Consider the following 20,011-nt stretch of genomic DNA (forward strand, 5'->3'; position numbering starts at 1 on the left):
CTGAATTTTGGGAAAAGGATTTCAGATACAGTACTAGGGACCACTAAGGCCTATATCAAAGCCTGGAAAAAGAAGCATGTCATGGGACCTTTAAAAAAATATTACTGACCCCAAACTTTTAAACGGTAGAGTTTAAAATTAGAGGTAAAATAATTACGATTATTTGGTGAGTAGTCATGCATTAAGCGGGAGAATGTCCAGCTAGCTGGTTGTTATCGCAAGATAAATCCCAACAGGTTTAACGGGACCCCAAAACAGAGCGGATTTGCATAAATTGTCCTTCAAAAGAACAAACAAATACAGTGTCTGTCAAATGTAATTTTTTACCCATACAATCTGTCCATCTTCAGATGAGACGACGCTGGAGGCAGGTATTCGGGTTCAGATTCATAGTCAGAACGAACCCCCTTACATCCACCAGCTGGGCTTTGGGGTCTCTCCAGGATTCCAGACATTTGTTTCCTGTCAGGAACAGAGGGTAAGTTTAACTGGGGTAAAAAAAACCACACTCCTGTTGCTTGGCACAAAAAAAAAAATTGTAATAGGTCTGAATTCAATACCAAGGCTGTTCTAAACTCTTGAATTTCAGACATTTTTTAATTAGGAGCTAATTTACAAAAAGTCGCAAAGATTTAAAGGCTGACTGGGATGTTTTCTAATTGAGACTGCATGTGTCAAGTGTTTCACAGCTATAGGGTGCACTCAAGCTGACAAAGAAGCAGAGACAGAGACTCTCTTTTAATGTCTGCTGTTTTTCTAGCTAACGTACCTGCCACAGCCGTGGGGGAACTGCCGGGCTTCATCTGAGCCTGTGATCCCAGGATACGACACCTACAGCGTCAGTGCTTGCAGACTGCACTGTGAGAGCACGCAGGTGCAGAGAGAGTGCAACTGCAGGATGGTGCATATGCCAGGTGCGTGTTGTATCTAAGTGGGAGATAAAATCTGTCTGTATCAGTAAGAACAAATGTGCCGTGTTGATACTTATCACGCCACCACACAGTTCATCGTATAATTCTTCTTAATGCTGCTGACAGATTGGCAGCTGCATCCCAACATTCCTGGTTTCTCTGTCGAAACAGTGGCTTTCTTGGAAATGAGTGTTCTAACCATTTATAAAGCAGACTTATGTAATAAACAAGCCCTTGTGTGGTTATGGAAGCTTGTTTCATCCATGGAATAAAAAATAAAAAAGGCAATTGCGACTTTATATCTCACAATTCTGAGAAAAAAATTAGGATACTTTTTTTCACAAAATTGCAAGTTTTGTATCTCACAATTCTGACTTTATAACGCGCTATTGCGAGTTTATATCTAATTAGGACTTTTTTTCTCAGAATAGCATATCTGGAAAATATGCAATTTTCCCTTTCGGACTTGTCTCTCAGTCGCCTGCTCATAGAGATCGATTTATATTTTGAGGCTCGTTTTGAGGAAAATTAGGTTGTAGCTCGTTGTCTAAGTTCCTATGATTGGAAATAGGTCTCATTTGTGTTATAACAACGTTTAGCTCACGAGTTATTGATCCGGGAAGTTTGAATCTGTGAATATATTGTCAACTTTACTGAACTCCTTGAGTAAAGCACTGACCGTATTTCTTTATATTTTAGTCCAAGTTCAAAATATAACTCTATAAACCGCTCCATTGTTAACGTACGGAGCTGTATGAAACACTGCCAGTGGGACATTAAACAGGAAGTGTTTGTCCGAACTCAAAACAAGTTTTGAGAGAATGCAAAGGTTTTGCGAGAGAAAGCAAATATCTTTGCGATCGAACGCAAAGTTTTTTTCCTCCCATCCCAGATTTTTTACACCACGTCTGGGATGGGAGTAAAAAAATATTTTTCAAATCTTTTGCGTTCTCTCGCAAAGATATGTCCCGCTGGCAGAACTCAAGGAGTTCAGTAAAGTTGGCAATATATTCACAGATTCGAACTTCCTGGATCAATAACTTGTGAGCTAAACGTTGTTAAAACACAAATGACACCTATTTCCAAACATCCAAACATAGTAAGACAACGAGCTACAACTCAATTTTCCTCAAAACGAGCTTTATAATATAAATTGATCTCGAGCAGGCGGCTGAGTTTTGCGAGGGAAGATATTTGCGTTTTTTCGCAAAACCTGTTGTGAAATTTTATCTCACAATTCTGAATTGTTTTCTCACAATTCCAAGTTTAAATATAAACTCGCCATTGCGAGAAATAAAGTCGGAATTGCACAATTGTGTCACAATTGTGAAATAAAAGGTCGCAATTACTGTTTGAATTTTTTTTTATTCCTTGGTGGAAACAAGCTTAATTCATACTGTAGTTGGTTACATTTTTCACACATCAAATATCTCTCTACAGGTGATGCTGTTATCTGCACACCGAGTAAATTCAAGTGTGTTGACAAGGCGTTAGGTAAGGTCATCCCAGACACATAAAAATACTGATGCTGTTTGATCAACTCAATTAATATGCTTTCTTTTTTATTCCCTCATTTCCTACGTTTATTCCCTCATGTTCCTACAAACCTGTATCATTTTCTTTCGTTTGCAGAAGATATTTTGAAGAACAGTTTTTTCCAAACTATGAAAGTCATTGGGGTCCAAAACGACACTGGAACCCTCTGACTTTCATTGTATGGACAGAAAAAAAAATTATAATACCGTAAGACTGACATTTTTTCAATATATCTTATTGCATTACAGGTTTGAAGCGACATGAGACTGAGTGATTAATGAGTGCATTTACATGCACTTTCTTTCACCGATTATGCTAAATAAACCGACAACCGATAAAGAAAAACGGTTTACATGACCACAATTAAGGTCAAATCCAGCTTAAGAATAAACTGGTCGACAGCTAGATTTTTGCCCATTACCCCGATTTCACCTGGCATGAAAACACCCTAACTTGAACTTAATGAAGTGTGCATGTGTATCAGGAAAGCATCCTTACTGCAGATTTAAGGGCATGCAACCAGAGTGAGTGTTTCGCTATATGGGAAAAGTAAATATATCATTTACTCAGACTCTTTCTTGACCAAGAAATTATAAAAATGTGATCTCATCGCCAAAGGAGAAGTGGTATAGTCATAGAAACTGAAATTATGAGTCCGTACAAGTTTCCCGCTGACATTTCGGAATACTATGGGGTTTTTAATGTTTTACTTCTTAGCATCACAACTCACATAATAGACTACTCTGAGTGGAATTGTAACGAACACCAGTGAGAGTGCCCGGGATAACCATCAGAGGGCACTCCAACCCGGACAATCACCACACATCCACAAACTACATTTCCCATAATCCTTTGCCCAGACTAATCAGCCATGTTCACATTCACCTATGTCATTACCTTGTTAAACTCACCCCACATAAGCCTGGTTCTCACATTCATTCCCTGCGAAGTCTTGTTTAGTGTCTCTACTGCAATTCTGAGCATTCTCTCTGTTCTTCCCGTGTTCTTGGTTTTTGATCTTTGCCCGTTTCCCCTTTTTGCCTGTGTCCCCTGCCTTACTTTGTGTTTATGCCTGTTATCTGGATTACCCTTTCAAAATAAACACTGCATTTGCATTCTCAACCTTCGTGTCTCGGAGCAGTTCGTGACAGGAATACACGGATGCTTACGTTTTGTTGCCGGGTCATTGGTCTGCATGTAAACTGGAATTTCTTTTCAATAAACTGCTTATTGGTGTGGATGTAATCATGCTCAATGACAAGTTTTAAACAGTGATCATTGACAACTCTATTAATTTCACTTACTTGAGGGTTTAAAAACACCCAAATGCATTTAAAACTATTGAACAACAGAGAGCTCGATTATTGATGATAACTACAGCACCATTCATTACAGTAGCCCACTTGTCCGCACCAAGTATAATTCATCAATATTTCCTGTACACTTCTCCAGCTTTACTCCAGAAGAGCACGGGTGACTCATGTCCCTGTGAGACACCCTGTAATTTGACTCGGTATGGAAAAGAGCTCTCTATGGTTAAAATCCCCAGCAGGGGCTCCGCTCGCTACCTTTCTCGCAAATACCGGAAATCAGAGGAGTACATTAGGTAAGTCCAATGCATAAATGTCCACACACATGACCTCAGGGGTAGTTTTTATTCTGCTGCTGAACATTTCAACATTATAGTTTAAACCCTCAGACAGACCAAAGAGGAAACATACCCAGAAATGGTTTTTCATAGAAAACCAAATATGCTTCTGCAAGGATACTTGCTCAGCATTTTTGAAAAATGTATTTATTTGCAAAACATGCTTCTTTCACAAATTATATCGGCCTTTTCTAATAACTATAGCAGGAGTTCTATTGTCCAAATTTCAGGCTTGTTTCTGTCAGTTATATAATGGGATGACAAATGTAATTGTGGTCCTCCATTCACTGGCTTAATAATAGAAAAAAAATATTGAATAGTCTGCTCTAAAATGACATTCTGTGGTTTCCACTAATTATTATTTTTTTTAACCATTTTTGTGGCTAATCCTTTTCTTTCCATAATACAAATCATAATGGGCTAGTTTCCATACTGTTTCCCTGAAGGGAATTAAAAATGTTTATTAAACATTTTTTTTATTGTGCAGAGACAACTTTCTCATCTTGGATATTTTCTTTGAGGCCCTTAACTATGAGACAATAGAACAGAAGAAAGCATACGACATTGCTGGTCTGTTAGGTATGTTTGCAATCCCCACACACTACAACTTGTACTATAACTATTATGATCATAATAGTCTGGCTTTTTAAAAGTGTTACTTTTTTTTCTCAGTCGCTTTGGTTCGTTTCTCAGATCACAACTATCATTTTCCATTGCTTTGGCACAAAATGACCTTCGATGACTACATCTTTCTAATTGCATGAATTATATTTTTCTCTTAGATACAACCACAACCAATATATATTGAAATATATTCCTAATCTAAAAAATTTCAAATAAATCAAAACAATTATCAATTTCATTACCATCTATACAAAATGAGACGACTAAGGTTTAATTGTCTACTGCAATGTAAACATTGACCATGTAACATACAATACAGTACAGTAAACTGCAGCGAATTTTAAACAGAAGAGAGGTGTCATTCTGGTTTTGTACAGAATTTTTTTATTTGGTCATTGTTTTATGAGTGACAAACTGCATTTGTTGGGTGATTACCTCTGCTTGTGTTATAGAAGCAAGCGTGACTTGAGACATGATTGAAGTGTTTCGGTATTTTTTGTGCATTTTGGATGCAAAATTGACTGCTGTGCCAAGCTGAAAATTGGTAAGGAGAACAGTATGAAGAGTTTTGAAAATGTGGCCTAAGTATTGAGAAATGGGGCCTAGTGGAAAAAACAAACAAAACAATTCAATCTCTAATTTATGTCATTGCTGTTTGGTTTTCAATTCCAGGAGACATTGGTGGACAAATGGGGCTCTTCATTGGAGCCAGTATTCTTACTATCCTGGAAATACTTGACTATTTATATGAGGTATGTATCTTCACTTCATTGTGTAAGGATAGGACAGTCCCCTGACATTCACATAAACATCTCTTGTCCTTTCAGTCTGCTTTTAATCTTTATCTCTATAGGTGGCCAAACACAAAATCAAGCAACTCCTGAAACCAAAGAAGAGTCAGAAACAACAGAACCAACAGAACTTAATTCAAGAGCAGATCCAGAGAACAAAGAACCTGCGAGCTCAGCTGGCTGCCGGAACTATAGCTACAGTCAGATTTGAAGAAGTCAAAGTCAAGGTGAGTCACAAAAACAGAGAGATTTTTGAAATGGCTTCGAAACTTTGCACCTAATATCTGAAGATCTGCATCATGCGATATGTTTGTCAACAGGCAGCTAATGACCTGGCTCAACCGCACAGTGCACATCCAACTTCAATGTTACCAAATCATCACAACGCACAACCGGTCGTACAGCAGGACTTTGCTTTTTAAGGGACGCCTCTTCTTCTCCCTATTTATTTTTTCATATCACTGAACTTAAAATTGGGATCCTGAATTGACCCTGAACTGAATTATACATTTCTGGTTTTTTTTTTTTTTTCACTTATAAAAGCTACAGCCAAAGCCTAATCCGGGACCTCATCATGTGAAATCGGCTCAAACCAGTCACACCGCTCACACTCTTTCAAAGCATTATCAGATGAAGAAACCACATGTGCTTTTGTTGATTTGTGTTTTTTCCCCCTTCTGGATGGACCTATCATGGGCCTAAAAGAAGAAAGATTGTGAAAATATTGCATTCACACATAAATATCCTATTTGACTGGACAAACAGGAACGTAAGGAAAGTTATAAGGGAAACAGAGAGTTGAAGCAAACATGCACCTTTTGCTAAGTGCAGAACAAGATTTCTGCGTGGTTCTTCTTGCGGTAATGTACAGTGCTTGTGCCATTTCATCTTTTCACATTTCTTAATAACATAATGAGACTTCTCAGTAGGAGAAAAGCTAAAATACACCACTCATTTTTCTGTGAGTAGGTGTTATGCTCTTTTTCAGTCTTATGTAACTTTTCCATTGTGCTAGAAACAGTCTAGGTTTGAAACATGGAAAACACCACTAGAACACACTGTTTGCTGAGATCATCTCTAGTAAAAATAAATAAATAAATACATAACTGTAAACACTATTAAATAATATCCTTTGTATGAAAATAGGTGATAGAGTTTTTATTTTGTATTCAAATACAAGCACATTCAAATACAATATACACATTTAAAATTGTAGTAACATTTTGCTGAATATCCATCATTTCCATCTGGTCTAAAAAAGTGTGAAAAGGACTAGAATACAATAATACTCACTACAGCTAAAACAGAAATGTCAGAGTATAACCTTAAAACCACCATAAGCTCTTTATTTTATTTCTTATATTTTTTTGTCTTGAATAATGTATTGGAGACTGGTCACAAGCCAGAGCCTTCTGATTAAATATGCATAATACTGTATTTCCACAGATTAACCTTATACATGAAGGCAGCATTTCAAGGAGAGAAAAAAACTGCTTTTACTGCCACCTAGTGGGCTTAATACTAAAACACCAACACCTATCATGTTTCATCAACACCACTTTGTGTGAACTTAGTAACACCCGCTCAAGTCTGGTGGCTCCATATTGGGGGTCATTCAAGGGTAGAGATGCTATATGGAATCATGCAATTCTGCAAATTACTGTGGAAATATTTGGTGAATAAAAGTTGTTTTTAACAGAATGTCACATGGATACACTGACGATTTTTTTTGTGAGCAAATGGGTTGTGATTACAAAATAATAATAATAATAATAATGACAATTTACCCTTACTTACATTGACACACTTTCTACAAATAGAATTAGAGCCTCTTAGGCTCTTCATCTGAAACCATTTCTGTTAGCAGCAGCACACCACACACAGTAAACATCTGCAGTGTGATGCATTAACTATAATCTCATTATAGCATGTCAATTCCACAGAGCCCAACACCTGGTACTCTGCTCACAAACATCCCTTTGATAGAGGAAATATGGAAAGGAAAACAAACAAACCACCAAAACATCATTCTGACATTATAAATATACTTAAATATTAGGTTCATGTGCAAAACAAAACAAAACAAAACAAAACAAAAAAAGTGTTTTTGTGTTCATTTGTTGGTTGGTTGCATATTGAGAAATATTCCACTGTGAAGGAACAGATTTCAAGGCACAGATTTTACATGGACATTACAATATAGTTAGGTTGCGCCAGACAGCCAAAGCTAACGGGAAAAGGAAGTGTGGGTGGAATACTGGAATGCCTTTAGCAAGGGCGGATTTAGAATTCTGGAATAATACAAAATACATTGTTATACATTCGCCCTTTCATAACTGTCCATTTTTGTTGTGAACATTCTTCATCCTCTCTTCCCTTAGCTGCAGTCACAATAAAAAAATACACTATAATCACTTAAAAATTTCTATTCACATTCTCTTTCCCAGCTCCGTCACTAACCAAAAGTATACTTCGGTTTTTACATGTATGCTAGTTTATGCGTATGCATGATTTTTTTTTCTAAACCAGTTAAGCCGATTTCATTGGTCAACTCAGTCACGTAGTCAACTGTAAAGAAAAGTTCAAACTTCATGGATTCAGTCGAGAGGTCAGAAATATCATCCAATCCTATCACAGCAAACAGTAATAAAAAACAAAAAAGCTATTTATCAGGATGTGCGACCAACGCTATACTGAGGTTATGTTTAGGGGTTAGTATTTGTTTCAGCGTTAAGGGGTGGACACTTTTTGTTCCATAGACTTCCAAATGTGCATGCGAAATCATATTAAAACTACTACAGTGTCCAAAAAAAAAAATGTAATGCACAGGTCTAGTGACCGCTGCTTTATGTAGGCAATCAGCATTGTGATTGACATGACCAATGAAAACTTTAGAATCTGCTGTGGGATAAAAATCATGCTGTAAGCACAATGCATGTGACAAATTTCATCATTAGAATAGCATCCATACACTGTGCGTACAGTGCACAGACATATTTTCTAACTGTGCATACTCCTACCTTGAATTTTGTTGCAGTAATTAGTTTGTCCACAAGGTGAACAAGGAAACAGGTGAAGTGTACTTTAAAAGGCTATAACTGCATCCGAAATCTCATGCTTCCCTACTATATAGTAGACAAAAAACAGTATGTGACAAGAGTAGTATGTCCGAATTCACAGTACTCATAAAAGAGTAGGCAAAAAGTACACAGATCACCGAGATGATACAATAAACGCTTTACTATCCCATGAGGCCATGGGAGAGGATTTGTGAATGGCAGTGAAGTGACGCAATTGACGCTGGTAGGTCACTTGACAGTGCCAACTTGGCGAATGTACTACCTCCGGATTACATTCACACTACACACATACTATATAGAACATACTTTTGTTTTAGCGGTCGCAAAGTAACTACTCAAAATAAGTACCTACTCAGAGAGTATGCGATTTCGGACCCAGCCTATGAGTTTGGCTGTACGCATATGCTAGCATTTGTGTCAAAACTTAAGTATACATTGGGTTAAACTACACCAGTCTGTAAGGTAAATAACATTTACAAATGAGGAATGCAACATTAAAAACAATCCATCCTAACCAGGCAGCAACATGTGACGTGCTGCAATACAAAATTCTAAAATTGTTCAGAAAAGCACAGTGAAAGAACAGTATCATTTTTTGTAGTGCATTAACAGTTGCGAGTCAAGTACTCACAGAAAAATGTTTCTTGTTAAATGTCTTAAAATATTCCCTTCAGAACACTTCTCTTTGAATTCAGTAAGATAATCAAACAGATTTTACTAGAGACAGATGTTAGGAGAAGGAGGAGTGTTGCTAGCGGTTAGCCAGTCTACAGTTACCCCACTGTTGCTTCTTTGGAAGCTCCTCAGGTACGGTTTCCCTGCTCTTGTTCAAATATTAGCATGGCGAGCTGGGAACGTGACCCCTGGCCCTCCAGAGAGCTCTGGAGACAGCGATGGAACACGTCCTCACTTAGCCGAGGATCGCAGGTTTGGTTGCGGAAAGCCTGGCGCAAAGCAGGCTCGACGGCACGGAACACGTGCAGTCCCGAGTACTGAACAAACATGTCATAGAGATCCAGACTCTCCAGCAGATCTTCACTCTCCTGCAAATCCCCGGACATCCGTGTGCGTGAGGACATGTAGTCAGAGTTGTAGAAACACGCCTCCTCGAAGGTGTAGCGGTCAAAGTGACCAGCTTCCCGGACCAGGTCGTGTGAGGCAGGGGGAACCTGGTCTGGATAAGCCACACTGGGGTCAAAGTCTTGGAAATGGATGGGAAAGAAAGTCTGCCAGCCACTGATGGTGTTCATGCGGCAGCGATTCAAGAACTCTGAGTTGAGTACTGTGTCAGCTGTGACCAGGAGGAAGAGTGTTTCTACCGGGTGCTTCCTAGAAACAATGTCCAGGATCCGCAGGACACCAGGATTTTCTGTCTTTATGCTGATCCAAGACACCTTGACGCTGGGATATCTGCGCTCAACTGCGGTGATCTTAGCCTTGACCTCTGAAAAGACATCATTTGTACTCACTTTTTGGGCCTCAGCGGGTTCATAAGTGAACAGGAAATTAAGAACTGCATTCTCACCAGTCTCAAACAAATTGAGTGAAATGTGATCTAAGAAGTGCAGTGCTACATGGGACTCATAAGTAGTGAGGGGCAAGAGGACGTGAACTCGTGTAGCCTCGGTGACATAAGGCATGGGGATAATCTCTACCCGGCTGAGGGGTCTCACAAGATGTACACGGCGTGCGATAGATTTCTGGTGACCAGACTCAGTCGTGGCCTGAACCTGCAGGTCCAAGGTGTACTCCATCCCTCGTGTCTGGTCCAAGCGCCTGTAACCGTTCACCAGCCGTGGAGAGCTCAACTGTACAAAAGGGTTGTATTTTTTATTGAGCTCTTCAACAGCGACCCTGATGACATCAGTCACGTCATCGCGATCAGCACCATTGAGCTGGCATTTAGGGGCACCATCCACACAGGAGAAAAGGTTATCTTCGGTAAAGTAGTCCCAACGCAGTACCTCAAAGCGGCTTTTGGGTTCAAAGGGAGGTGTGATGCCAATGGGCCATAGAGCACTCTTGTTTCCATCCGCTGCTACTTCACTGACATTCTTTATCTCAGACTGAGGGTGAAAAGTAAAGTGCATGAAAAGGTAAAGCCATTACACTTAAAAAAAATACAATCAATATACAACACACTGTATCTTTAGGGGAGAAACAACTTGTCACTTTCATCTTGAAGGGTACATATTAATATTGTAAGGTATGATATCCCAGCTGAAAAATACAGCATAAACCAGCATGAATTCCATGTTGGTCCAGGTAGGTTTATGCTGGTTAGACCTGGTATATTGCTGGTCTAGCTTGAGGACCTGCAGAAGCTGGTGTAGTTGGTCTCAGCTGGTGTAGTTGGTGCAGCACTCCAGCTTCCCATTATGGGGATCAGCAAACCAGGAACCAGCATCCCAGCATGCAAATCATACCTTATGCCGGTGACCAGCAATTCTGGATTTTTCAGCAGGGATAGTACCTTATGCTGCGTTCAGACTGCACAATATTTTTGTCTGACATTTTTGTAGACATGACTAGACGTTACGTGATGTCATCGAGAAGGTGGAATAAGAGCGTAAACAAATAATGGCTACCGAAGTGGCATGTTAGCTTAATGCTAACTCCAGTACTCACCACTATAGTTCACCAGCATTTATCTTACTCCACTCTGTTGTGGTAGTCCTTTGAGGAAACATCATAAAGGTAGGAGTATAGTTGCCATAGCTCCACAAACCTTCTTCCATTGCATAATTTTACCTAGCAACACCAATACCATTGTCTCTCTTTCGTTTCGCCATGTTTGAAAGCTGTGTACGGAAGAGCTTCTGTGCTCCTATTGGTCAACATCACAGATGGGACAGAACCCATTGTAGACAACAGAAAAAAATTAAACATGCTAGTCTTTCTGTCGTGACATCATGAAGTGTCACAGATGCGGCATCGGTTATCGTCTACTATGATACACTTTACGAGATAAAACGGTCGATTCTTGTGTCCCGATGCCATTGTCGTTTATGAATCACCATGACACCCTTCGTCAAACCAAAATCGAGTTGATATCATGTAGTCTGAACTCAGCATTAGGGTACTAATATGCACCCTTTATGACAGTGTTTATCAACTCCACTCCTGGCGAACCCCCATACCAGAACGTTTTGATGCTTCACTAATTAACACCTGATTAAACTCATTACCTTTTTAGTTTGTTGAATAGGGAGACATCTAAAACATTCTGGTAGGTGGGTCCTGAGGACTGGAGTTGAGAAACATTGCTTTAGGGCAAAAAAGATGAGAACCACTTATTTAGGGGTAGATCCATTAGAAAGGTGTACCTTTGAGGGTACTGCCCCATGCAGTGACAAGGTAAATGTATAATGTAGCATGCATATGCTTTCAAAAAAAATTATGAATAAAAAAAAAATATTTTGAATAAAGTATACAAAATAAAGAGCTAAATAAAACACACACATATATGCATGCATTTGTTAAGTTGTAAAGAATTCAGCACAATCTAACCTGCAGTTTTTCAATCTCCTCATAGGTCCTCTGCAGTTCTATCTCTGTGAAATGTTTGTGCAGACGATACATAAGTTCTGCACTGGTCACTGGATGAACAGTGAGAGCATTCCGGAATCCATCATTCCCCACTCTGGGAAGGTCCATATGGCTTTCCATTGTAAAATAATTATAATTCAGCCCCTAAGGTAAAGCAAGATTGAAATTAGATCAGAATAATATATTGTATATACTGTAAATATAATTTACATGTATTGTGGGGTTTTTTAGGCTTCAACATTTGGCACAATAACAAGAATGTGGTCATAGTTGCATAGACAGCACCTCTAGGTTAATTCTGGTCAGCTCTAGTCAGCAGACCCTTGCAATTTGCAGTCAAGCTGTTTAATGTCTTGTTGTAACCATGCTAATTAAGTGCACAAATCTCAGCAGGTCTGCAGCTGGCCTGCCGAGAACAGGAAGAAGTACATCATTCCATTCAAGTAATCCTGGTGTCTGGACACTCACTTGTTTTATGCTGGATCCAAACAGCATGTTCAGGTCTGTGTGAATTACTGATGCTTTATGGTCAGGTCACTGCTTTTATGTCATTGTTCAAAAGGTCCAAACTTAAACAACTAGACTAAGACTTAGTCCTAAACCTAGTATAATGATATGTTGCCCCTGCATGAGATTGATAGCTCACCTAATGAAAGCCAGTGAGTTTATTTCTCTGTGGAGAAATCATTAATTCTGCTATTTCCAGCAACAGAAATGATTTGTTTCTTTGATTTTAATGTTCATACAGTTTTACAGTGATAATAATTTAGCTTTATCTGCTTCCAGCATGTATTTTTCCCCCTAAACCAGTTAAGTGCAAACCATTCTGAATGCCTGCTGAAACAAATACTAACCCCTAACCTTTGTAGCACATCCTGATATATATACCCTTACTGCTTGTTAATTAAATTTAAAACTACTAATCGATTTTCACCTTCCAGCAATTAGTGAAATATGATTTTTTTTTTTTTTTTTATGAAATTGTGTTTCCGTTCTCTCAAATACTCTGAATCTACAATGATTTTGCATTAACTTCCAATTTGTTTAAAGTTTTTTTGAAATAGCAAATCCATATGTATAGAAACAACCATTTAAAACCTTTTTTTTTACTTTTTTTTTTTAAACAAACCTCATTTAATCATTTATGACTGCTTTTGCAGTAGAATTAAAGTATGGTCATATTTTTGTGTCCCTGTAACATACATACTGTCTTGGTTATAGATGTATTTTGCAAGAGACATTTGGTTACTCTGACCAAAGCTGCAAAATGCAGTAAAAACAGAAAATATCATTAAATATTATTACAATTTAAAGTAGCTGTTTTCTACTTTAATATATTTTAAAATGCAATTTTTTCCTGTGATTGCAAATCGGATTTTTACTCCAGTCTTGCTGTCACACAATCCTTCAGGATTCATCTTAATATGCTAACTTTGGTGCTCAAGAAACATTTTTTATTATCAATGTTGAAAACTGTAGTATTGCAACTGTGATGCATTTTTTTTATAAATTGAAAGTTCAAAAGAACAGCATTTATTTAAAATATAAGTGCATTTGATTTATAAAAATAATACTTTTTAACATATCTTCACTGTCACTTTTGATCAATGTAATGCATCTTTGCTAAATAAAAGCATTCCTTTCTTAAAAAAAAAAACAAAAAAACAAAAAAAACATACAGACCCCAAACTATTGAACGTTTCTTTAAGTCATGCAGAAACCTGAATCTAAGCAGATCAGGCTATTTAGAGTGTGAAGGTCTTCCTTCAACTCTATGCCAAAGCATTGAAATGGGCATAATCCACTAAGAAGCCAGCAGCCGTAGCACCCATGTCCAATCCCATTTAACACACCAACTCACAAACCATTGCTTATCACACTTATGGGGCCCTATCATACACCTGGCGTAATGCGGCGCCAGGCGCGACGCAAGTGTTTGTTTGCTAGTTTCAGCCCGACGCAGTTATCATTTTTACGTCCTGCGCCACGTTGTTTGAATAGCAAATGCATTTGTGCGCCCATGGGCGTGCTGGTCTGAAAACGAGGTGTGTTCAGGCGCATTGTTGGCACGTTGCTATTTGGAGGCAACTGAAATAGACTGCACCATTGACCAACTGAAATCTGGTCTAAAGTCAATGGCGCAATATTTTTTTGTTATTTAAAGGGTGCGTTAGTAATATGCGCCTATAGGTGGGTCACAATGCGTGTATACTCTGCTTATTACACACACAGGGGCACAGCAGCACACAAATATGCCGAATAGGGATAAGGGGATAATAAGGATTACAATGTAAAAGTACATAAAGATATGGTGGAATCCGGCTTGTCCCATAGATGGTCTGCTCGCGCACTTTAACCTCGCGCACTAGCAGATCCGTTTCCTCTCTGGAGATGCGTTCAGTCTTTCTGATTACACATTTCCACCATGTAAATAGCGCAACTGGCTTTTAAAGGGAATGGGAGATGAGACTGGTTTATTGCATGTTACACCAAAAACACACCCATTACTCATTAAAAGAATAGAGACAACCCTTTTAGACCATGCGCCGGGCGCGTCGACCGTTTTTCCCGCCGTTAAACTAGCAAAGGATGGATTCGGACACGCCCTAAGTGAACTTGGGCCGTGCGCTTTAGACCATGTGCTTAGATCGTTAAAATAGGGCCCTTGACGTTTTACCATATATACAGTATATGTTATATACTGTTCTATACTGCCTTCGGTGCTGATTATGTGAAATAAATGTTTTGAACATATGCCGAGCATTTTCACATGACTGTGAGCTTGTTTGAGTATATCAATGTACCTGCCTCAGAATTTGAAAAATACTGTGAACTATTGAATATTTGCCCTCCCTGGTGCATTGAGCCTCTCAATATATAACAGCGCACCCTCTCAATAAAGCATGGGCCCTTGGGTAATGTGGTTTCCTGTCGAAACTAGAGACCCTAGGTGGAAAATGTAGTCATTTGTGACCAGCATAAACATTGCCAACTAAGGAAAACCAGCTACATGAAAAGTCTACTTTATCAACACAGGCCTGTTTTTAGAGTTTGCCAGGATGATCTGTACATAGTTCAGGCTCTGAGCCCCCCAATCCCCCCACCTCCTCCCTTCCTTCAGCTCATTCTGGCTCTCTCAGCTACATTTGCCCTGGGATAGATACTATTTTAGCTTGTGATTAATTGGAATCTCATGATGTGAGAAATGTAACTGCCTTTGTGATTACAGGGGAAAACCAGATGCTGTCATGATTGCATTGCAACAAAATAGAAACAAAGCTAATGAAATGGAAAGTTGATGGAATATAAACAATGAAAAGAGAATGCAATTTTGATTGTTTTGCTCTGGATACCATTTTGGTTCTCACGCTAGATTTAAAGGCATGGTTCATCCAAAAAATAAAATTCTGTCATTATTTACTCACCCTCGTGTGGTTACCAAGGGTTATTAGTTCACTTAAACTAAAACCATAAAAAAAACATGTTGTTACTTGAAATAAACTAAACTAACTGAAAGCTAGTTTTTTTAATTTGAGCTAGTTCCCAAGGCAACATTCTTCAATTTAATTTAGTTTAACTTGATGTACTGAAATAACTAAAACTTAAATAAAAAATAATAAAAGCTATATATATACAATTTTTTTTAAATTATAATAAAAGCTATATATATACAATTTTTTTTTTATTGTAAATTAGTTTTTTACAACTAATAAAAATGACAAAAACACAACAAAATTATTAAAATGTAAAGGGAAAATATAAATTAATTCAAAATATTAATCCAAATTATAATAGTATCTCAATCTGATACAAAAATAACCCTGGTTGTTACAACCTAGTTTGGCTTTCTTTCTTCTGCGGAATGAAATATTCTTTAAAAAAATCTGCTTTTGTTTTCCCCAGAAGAAAGCAAGCCAATTCAAGCTTGGAAAGACATGAGCGTGAGTAAACAAAGACAGACTTTTTTAATTCTTATACCAATCTTGCATAGATGTCATAAAGCATATTTGAGTCCCAGTTAATGATTACCTCTTACCTCATATTCCTCCACACAGTTCATGCCTACATAATCAATGATACAGCGACCGAGCCACTCATCAGGTCTGACGCTTATGATGTCAGTCCTGCATTGCTCCAAGAAAGGCTGGAGCTTCAGAAGTAGTGCACGGGATAGTAGAAATCCTGGTCCACTATGACAGTACCGTCCCTGGGTTTCACCTCCAATGAACTCTCCTGGGTGGCCCATGTAAAGCTGAAGGTCAATGCTGAGGTGGCTTACTAAAGTCTTAAGCCTTTCGGGCTGGGTATAGGTATCATCCTGGACAAGGTAGAACCAATCATACTCAGCAATGCGATGTTCTAGAAGATATCGGACAGACTGGTACATGTTTGGGACTGGACGCTCGTCACCGTGGACGACCACAAACATTCCATTAGGGAGTTTACGACTGCGAGTGCCTGTAAAGAAGATGAGTCGGCCATCCAGGTGGTGGTTGAGGGTCCGGTTGATGGCCACGGCTAACGTGTTTATGGTGGTTTTGGAGGTAAATACTGAAACAAAGAGACGTTCACGAATTCCAAGCTCTGTGCTGGCATACTTGGATCTAAAAAGAAAAAGACGAAGGATGAATTACTAACATGAAGAGTTAAAGGGATACTCCACCCAAAAAATGAAAATTCTGTCATCATTTACTCACCCTCAAGTTGTTGCAAACCTGTATGAGTTTCTTTCTTCTGCTGAACACAAAGGAAGATATTTTGAAGAACGATTGGAACCAAAGAGTTGTTTGGCACCATTGACTTCCGTAGTAGAAAAAAAAATACTATGGAAGTCAATGGTGCCAAAGTTCCAATCGTTCTTCAAAATATCTTCCTTTGTGTTCAGCAGAAGAAAGAAACTCATACAGGTTTGCAACAACTTGAGGGTGAGTAAATGATGACAGAATTTTCATTTTTTGGGTGGAGTATCCCTTTAAGAAATATGAATCACAGCACAGTTACATTAGGAACTCACAAGCACAGCTGGGTTTACTGTGTCAGTTGGTCAAATAAACCAACCCAACCATTTATAACATACCACAGACAGAAGTCCAAAATAGGCAGTAGTTGGGTCATTATTTATTCACCCCGGTGACAATCTAAACTTGTCTGCTGTCATTTTTTCCCCATAAAACACAAAATAATTTTCTGAATGATATTCATGCAACTCTCTCCATATATAAGGACAGTTAATAGCAAAAAAAGACAATCCAAAATCTGAAACCATATGATGCATAGCTTTGTGTGAGGAAAATTTAGGGCAAAGTTATTAAAAGAAAATGCTCTATGGTCTCAAACCTCCTTCATTTGAACAAGCATGTCACGTTCAGTTACGAGACAAATGAGAAATAATGTTTTCCACACAAAATGTATTTTTTCTAACTTCTCAAACAGCAGATACCATGTCCCTGTGATGGACAGGCCATCCATCCAGGGTGTTTCCTTGCCTGTGGTCCGAGATGCTGGGAAAGACTCCAGCATTTCCACGACCCTACATAGGACAAGCAGTTTGGGAAAAGGATGGATGGATGGATGCAGATGCCACCATATCTGATATATTCATGCTCAAACACTTTGTACATATTTCAGTGCCTGAAATGTTCTTTTAAACTATGTACAGTGAATGTAACTGTGAATAATACTAAATATTACCTGGAAAAGGGGGGAAGTTGTGGCATAGGCCTAATGGTTAGAGAGTCAGACTGGTAACCCGAAGGTTGCGGGTTCGATTCTTCTCAATACCGACTAATGTGCCATTCAGCAAAGGCATCTAACCCGCAATCGCTCCCTGGGTGCCACAGCAAAATAGCTGCCCACTGCTCCGGGTGTGTGTCCTCTGTTTGCAGTGTGTGTCTGTGTGTTCACTACTCCTAATGTGTGTGGTGTGCACTTACTTGGATGGGTTAAATGCAGAGGACAAATTCTGTGTAGGGTTACCATACTTGGGCTTCACACATCACTTTTGACAATCCCTTAAAGTGTTACTCTTGAAGTTACTAAAATAAGACTGTGGTAACTTTATTAGCAACCACTTTAAATATGAAAAATAAATAAATATTATTGAAGCTCCTTACACTATTTACTAAAAACTATTTTTAACATTGGCCGAACAATATTTTTCATTTTAGCACAAACTAAAGTAAAACTAAAAGTTTTCTACAATGTGTTGACATCATGAATGTTATGTTTATATGTGTCTTTAAGAACACTGTTGAGTTGTTGAAGCTGTCATTGTAGTTCAGATTACTGAACTGCTTATCCTTGACTGACAGCACGCTTTATGTGACCTGATGACATAACTAGGCCGCATCAGCTTCGTGAGGCCAAGGAGCAAGATCAGGAGCCTTTAATCTATAAATAAACAGAGTCCTAGTCCAGTTCCCCATTCACAAATGTGCACAGGTATCTTTAGTTTAGCAGCAAACTTCTTGCAGAAAAGCTCTACAGCTACAAAGAGGGAAAAAAATGTGCACTGGATGCTGTTTTATTTTAATAGTGTTTCTATCTTAATCACAAGTTGTTGTTTCCTTTTTTAATTGCTACCTTTCATGCATGCATGCTCTAAATAGACCGAACAGGCTCCATTCAGGGTGTGCAATGTATAGCATCACTGGTGGAGCTACACCTACCTGAAAACTTTTTTGGGAGGACCTTCCTGAGCAGGCTTATTATAAGGCACTATTCTGGGCTCAAAATCCTCTTCGACATTGCCGTTGTTGTCAGTTGTGCCAGTGGATATCGAACTAGGTTTACGTGCCCCTTTCGAGCTCCCAGGCTGCCCTATGAGCATCTCTTCGGCGGTTCCCATCCAGTCAGAGTCGCAGGACTCATCCACCCAGGTGACGCTCAGAAGGCTCAGCGTGAACCCCAGAGAGATGCCCACAATAATCGGCCCGGTCGGCCTGATGAGAGAAACTAACATTGAAATTCTCATGCTTACTGTCGTCGGCAGTAAATATTAAACTGTCCGCTCCTCAGCATAACGAGGAGATGCTTTTAGGAGAACGAGGCTGAGGAACTGCGTCGCTCTCTCTTCACACCTATAAAGAGAGACGTGACTGTTGCCTTCTGACGTGTCATCGCTCCGGACTCCGCCCCTTTAGTAACCAGACGTCAGTCAATGCAAATGCTGGAGCGCTGATGACTGCCATTCGACAGAGGCATGGACGGGGGAGGAGACCGCAGCAAACCTATTATTAACGGCAGCTATAATTTAGGAGTAAAAGCGAATTTGGTCGTTTGCCCTGGGATAATGCAAGGAAACCACGTTTGACCTGGAAAGTTTATGCTCTTTCTTTGTTTCACTAGAGGACGATCATTCTGTTTCAGCCTATACGATTATAATTCTACATGTTGGCACGTAAAGAAAGAAGGGACACACACCAAAATATAATTAATACAATTATTTTAAACATTTTAATTTAAAAAAAAAAAAAAAAAACATATTCTAAAAGAGAAAACAAGGTAAAAAAGCATTGAACAATTGACAAATACATAAAACATTGGCTAATAATAATAATAATAATACATAATGCATGTTGGTAACTTGTCAAATGTTGTCGTATATAATAGTTTTGTGTGATGTTTGTGGGTCCAGAATTTTTTCTTTTTCTTTTTTTACATTTAGGGGAAAGTTTTGAGTAAATGTTACATATACTGTCAAATTAAACAGTGATGTTCCTGTTCTGCCATCTAACATGCATTAACCTGATCATGTGAATCATATTTTAATCAAGTAATGAAATATATAGGCTATTATGAGATTGTATTTTGAGATTCTTAATTTTCTGCCTTGAAATTGCAGTGTGTGCGCTGTATTTTGTATTTGAGCAG

At 38.7% G+C, this 20,011-nt stretch overlaps 2 protein-coding genes across 2 annotated transcripts in view; one reads left to right on the forward strand and one right to left on the reverse strand.

Moving 5' to 3' along the window:
• asic4b (acid-sensing (proton-gated) ion channel family member 4b) overlaps window positions 1-6,653 on the forward strand; it is a 52,701-nt gene extending 46,048 nt beyond the window's left edge. The window contains exons 3-10 of the mRNA XM_056266851.1: window positions 351-478; window positions 761-914; window positions 2,352-2,405; window positions 3,900-4,053; window positions 4,583-4,674; window positions 5,392-5,471; window positions 5,573-5,737; window positions 5,831-6,653. Of these exons, the coding sequence (XP_056122826.1) occupies window positions 351-478; window positions 761-914; window positions 2,352-2,405; window positions 3,900-4,053; window positions 4,583-4,674; window positions 5,392-5,471; window positions 5,573-5,737; window positions 5,831-5,932 (929 nt within the window). The 3' untranslated portion in view covers window positions 5,933-6,653. The remainder of the gene's footprint in view (window positions 1-350; window positions 479-760; window positions 915-2,351; window positions 2,406-3,899; window positions 4,054-4,582; window positions 4,675-5,391; window positions 5,472-5,572; window positions 5,738-5,830) is intronic.
• A 2,578-nt stretch (window positions 6,654-9,231) lies between these two features.
• Window positions 9,232-19,270, reverse strand: chpfb (chondroitin polymerizing factor b). The gene is made up of 4 exons (XM_056266850.1): window positions 18,808-19,270; window positions 16,176-16,743; window positions 12,101-12,283; window positions 9,232-10,656 (listed from the first exon to the last, which is right to left on the reverse strand). Exons 1-4 carry the CDS (start codon window positions 19,110-19,112, stop codon window positions 9,394-9,396), a joined length of 2,319 nt encoding a protein of 772 aa, XP_056122825.1. The 5' UTR covers window positions 19,113-19,270; the 3' UTR covers window positions 9,232-9,393.
• Window positions 19,271-20,011: the final 741 nt, after the last annotated feature.

The sequence above is a fragment of the Rhinichthys klamathensis genome, unplaced genomic scaffold (assembly GCF_029890125.1).
Source record: "Rhinichthys klamathensis goyatoka isolate OS25496 unplaced genomic scaffold, OSU_Roscu_1.1 h1tg000254l_1, whole genome shotgun sequence".
NCBI lineage: Eukaryota > Metazoa > Chordata > Actinopteri > Cypriniformes > Leuciscidae > Rhinichthys > Rhinichthys klamathensis.

Coding starts and splice junctions, on each gene's coding strand:
- chpfb (XM_056266850.1), bottom strand. CDS start 19,112: ATGAGAATTTCAATGTTAGTTTCTCTCATCAGGCCGACCGGGCCGATT. Junction 12,284..16,175: donor ACTGTGTGGAGGAATATGAG/GTAAGAGGTAAT, acceptor GCTTTACCTTAG/GGGCTGAATTATAATTATTT. Junction 10,657..12,100: donor AGGAGATTGAAAAACTGCAG/GTTAGATTGTGC, acceptor TTTCACCCTCAG/TCTGAGATAAAGAATGTCAG.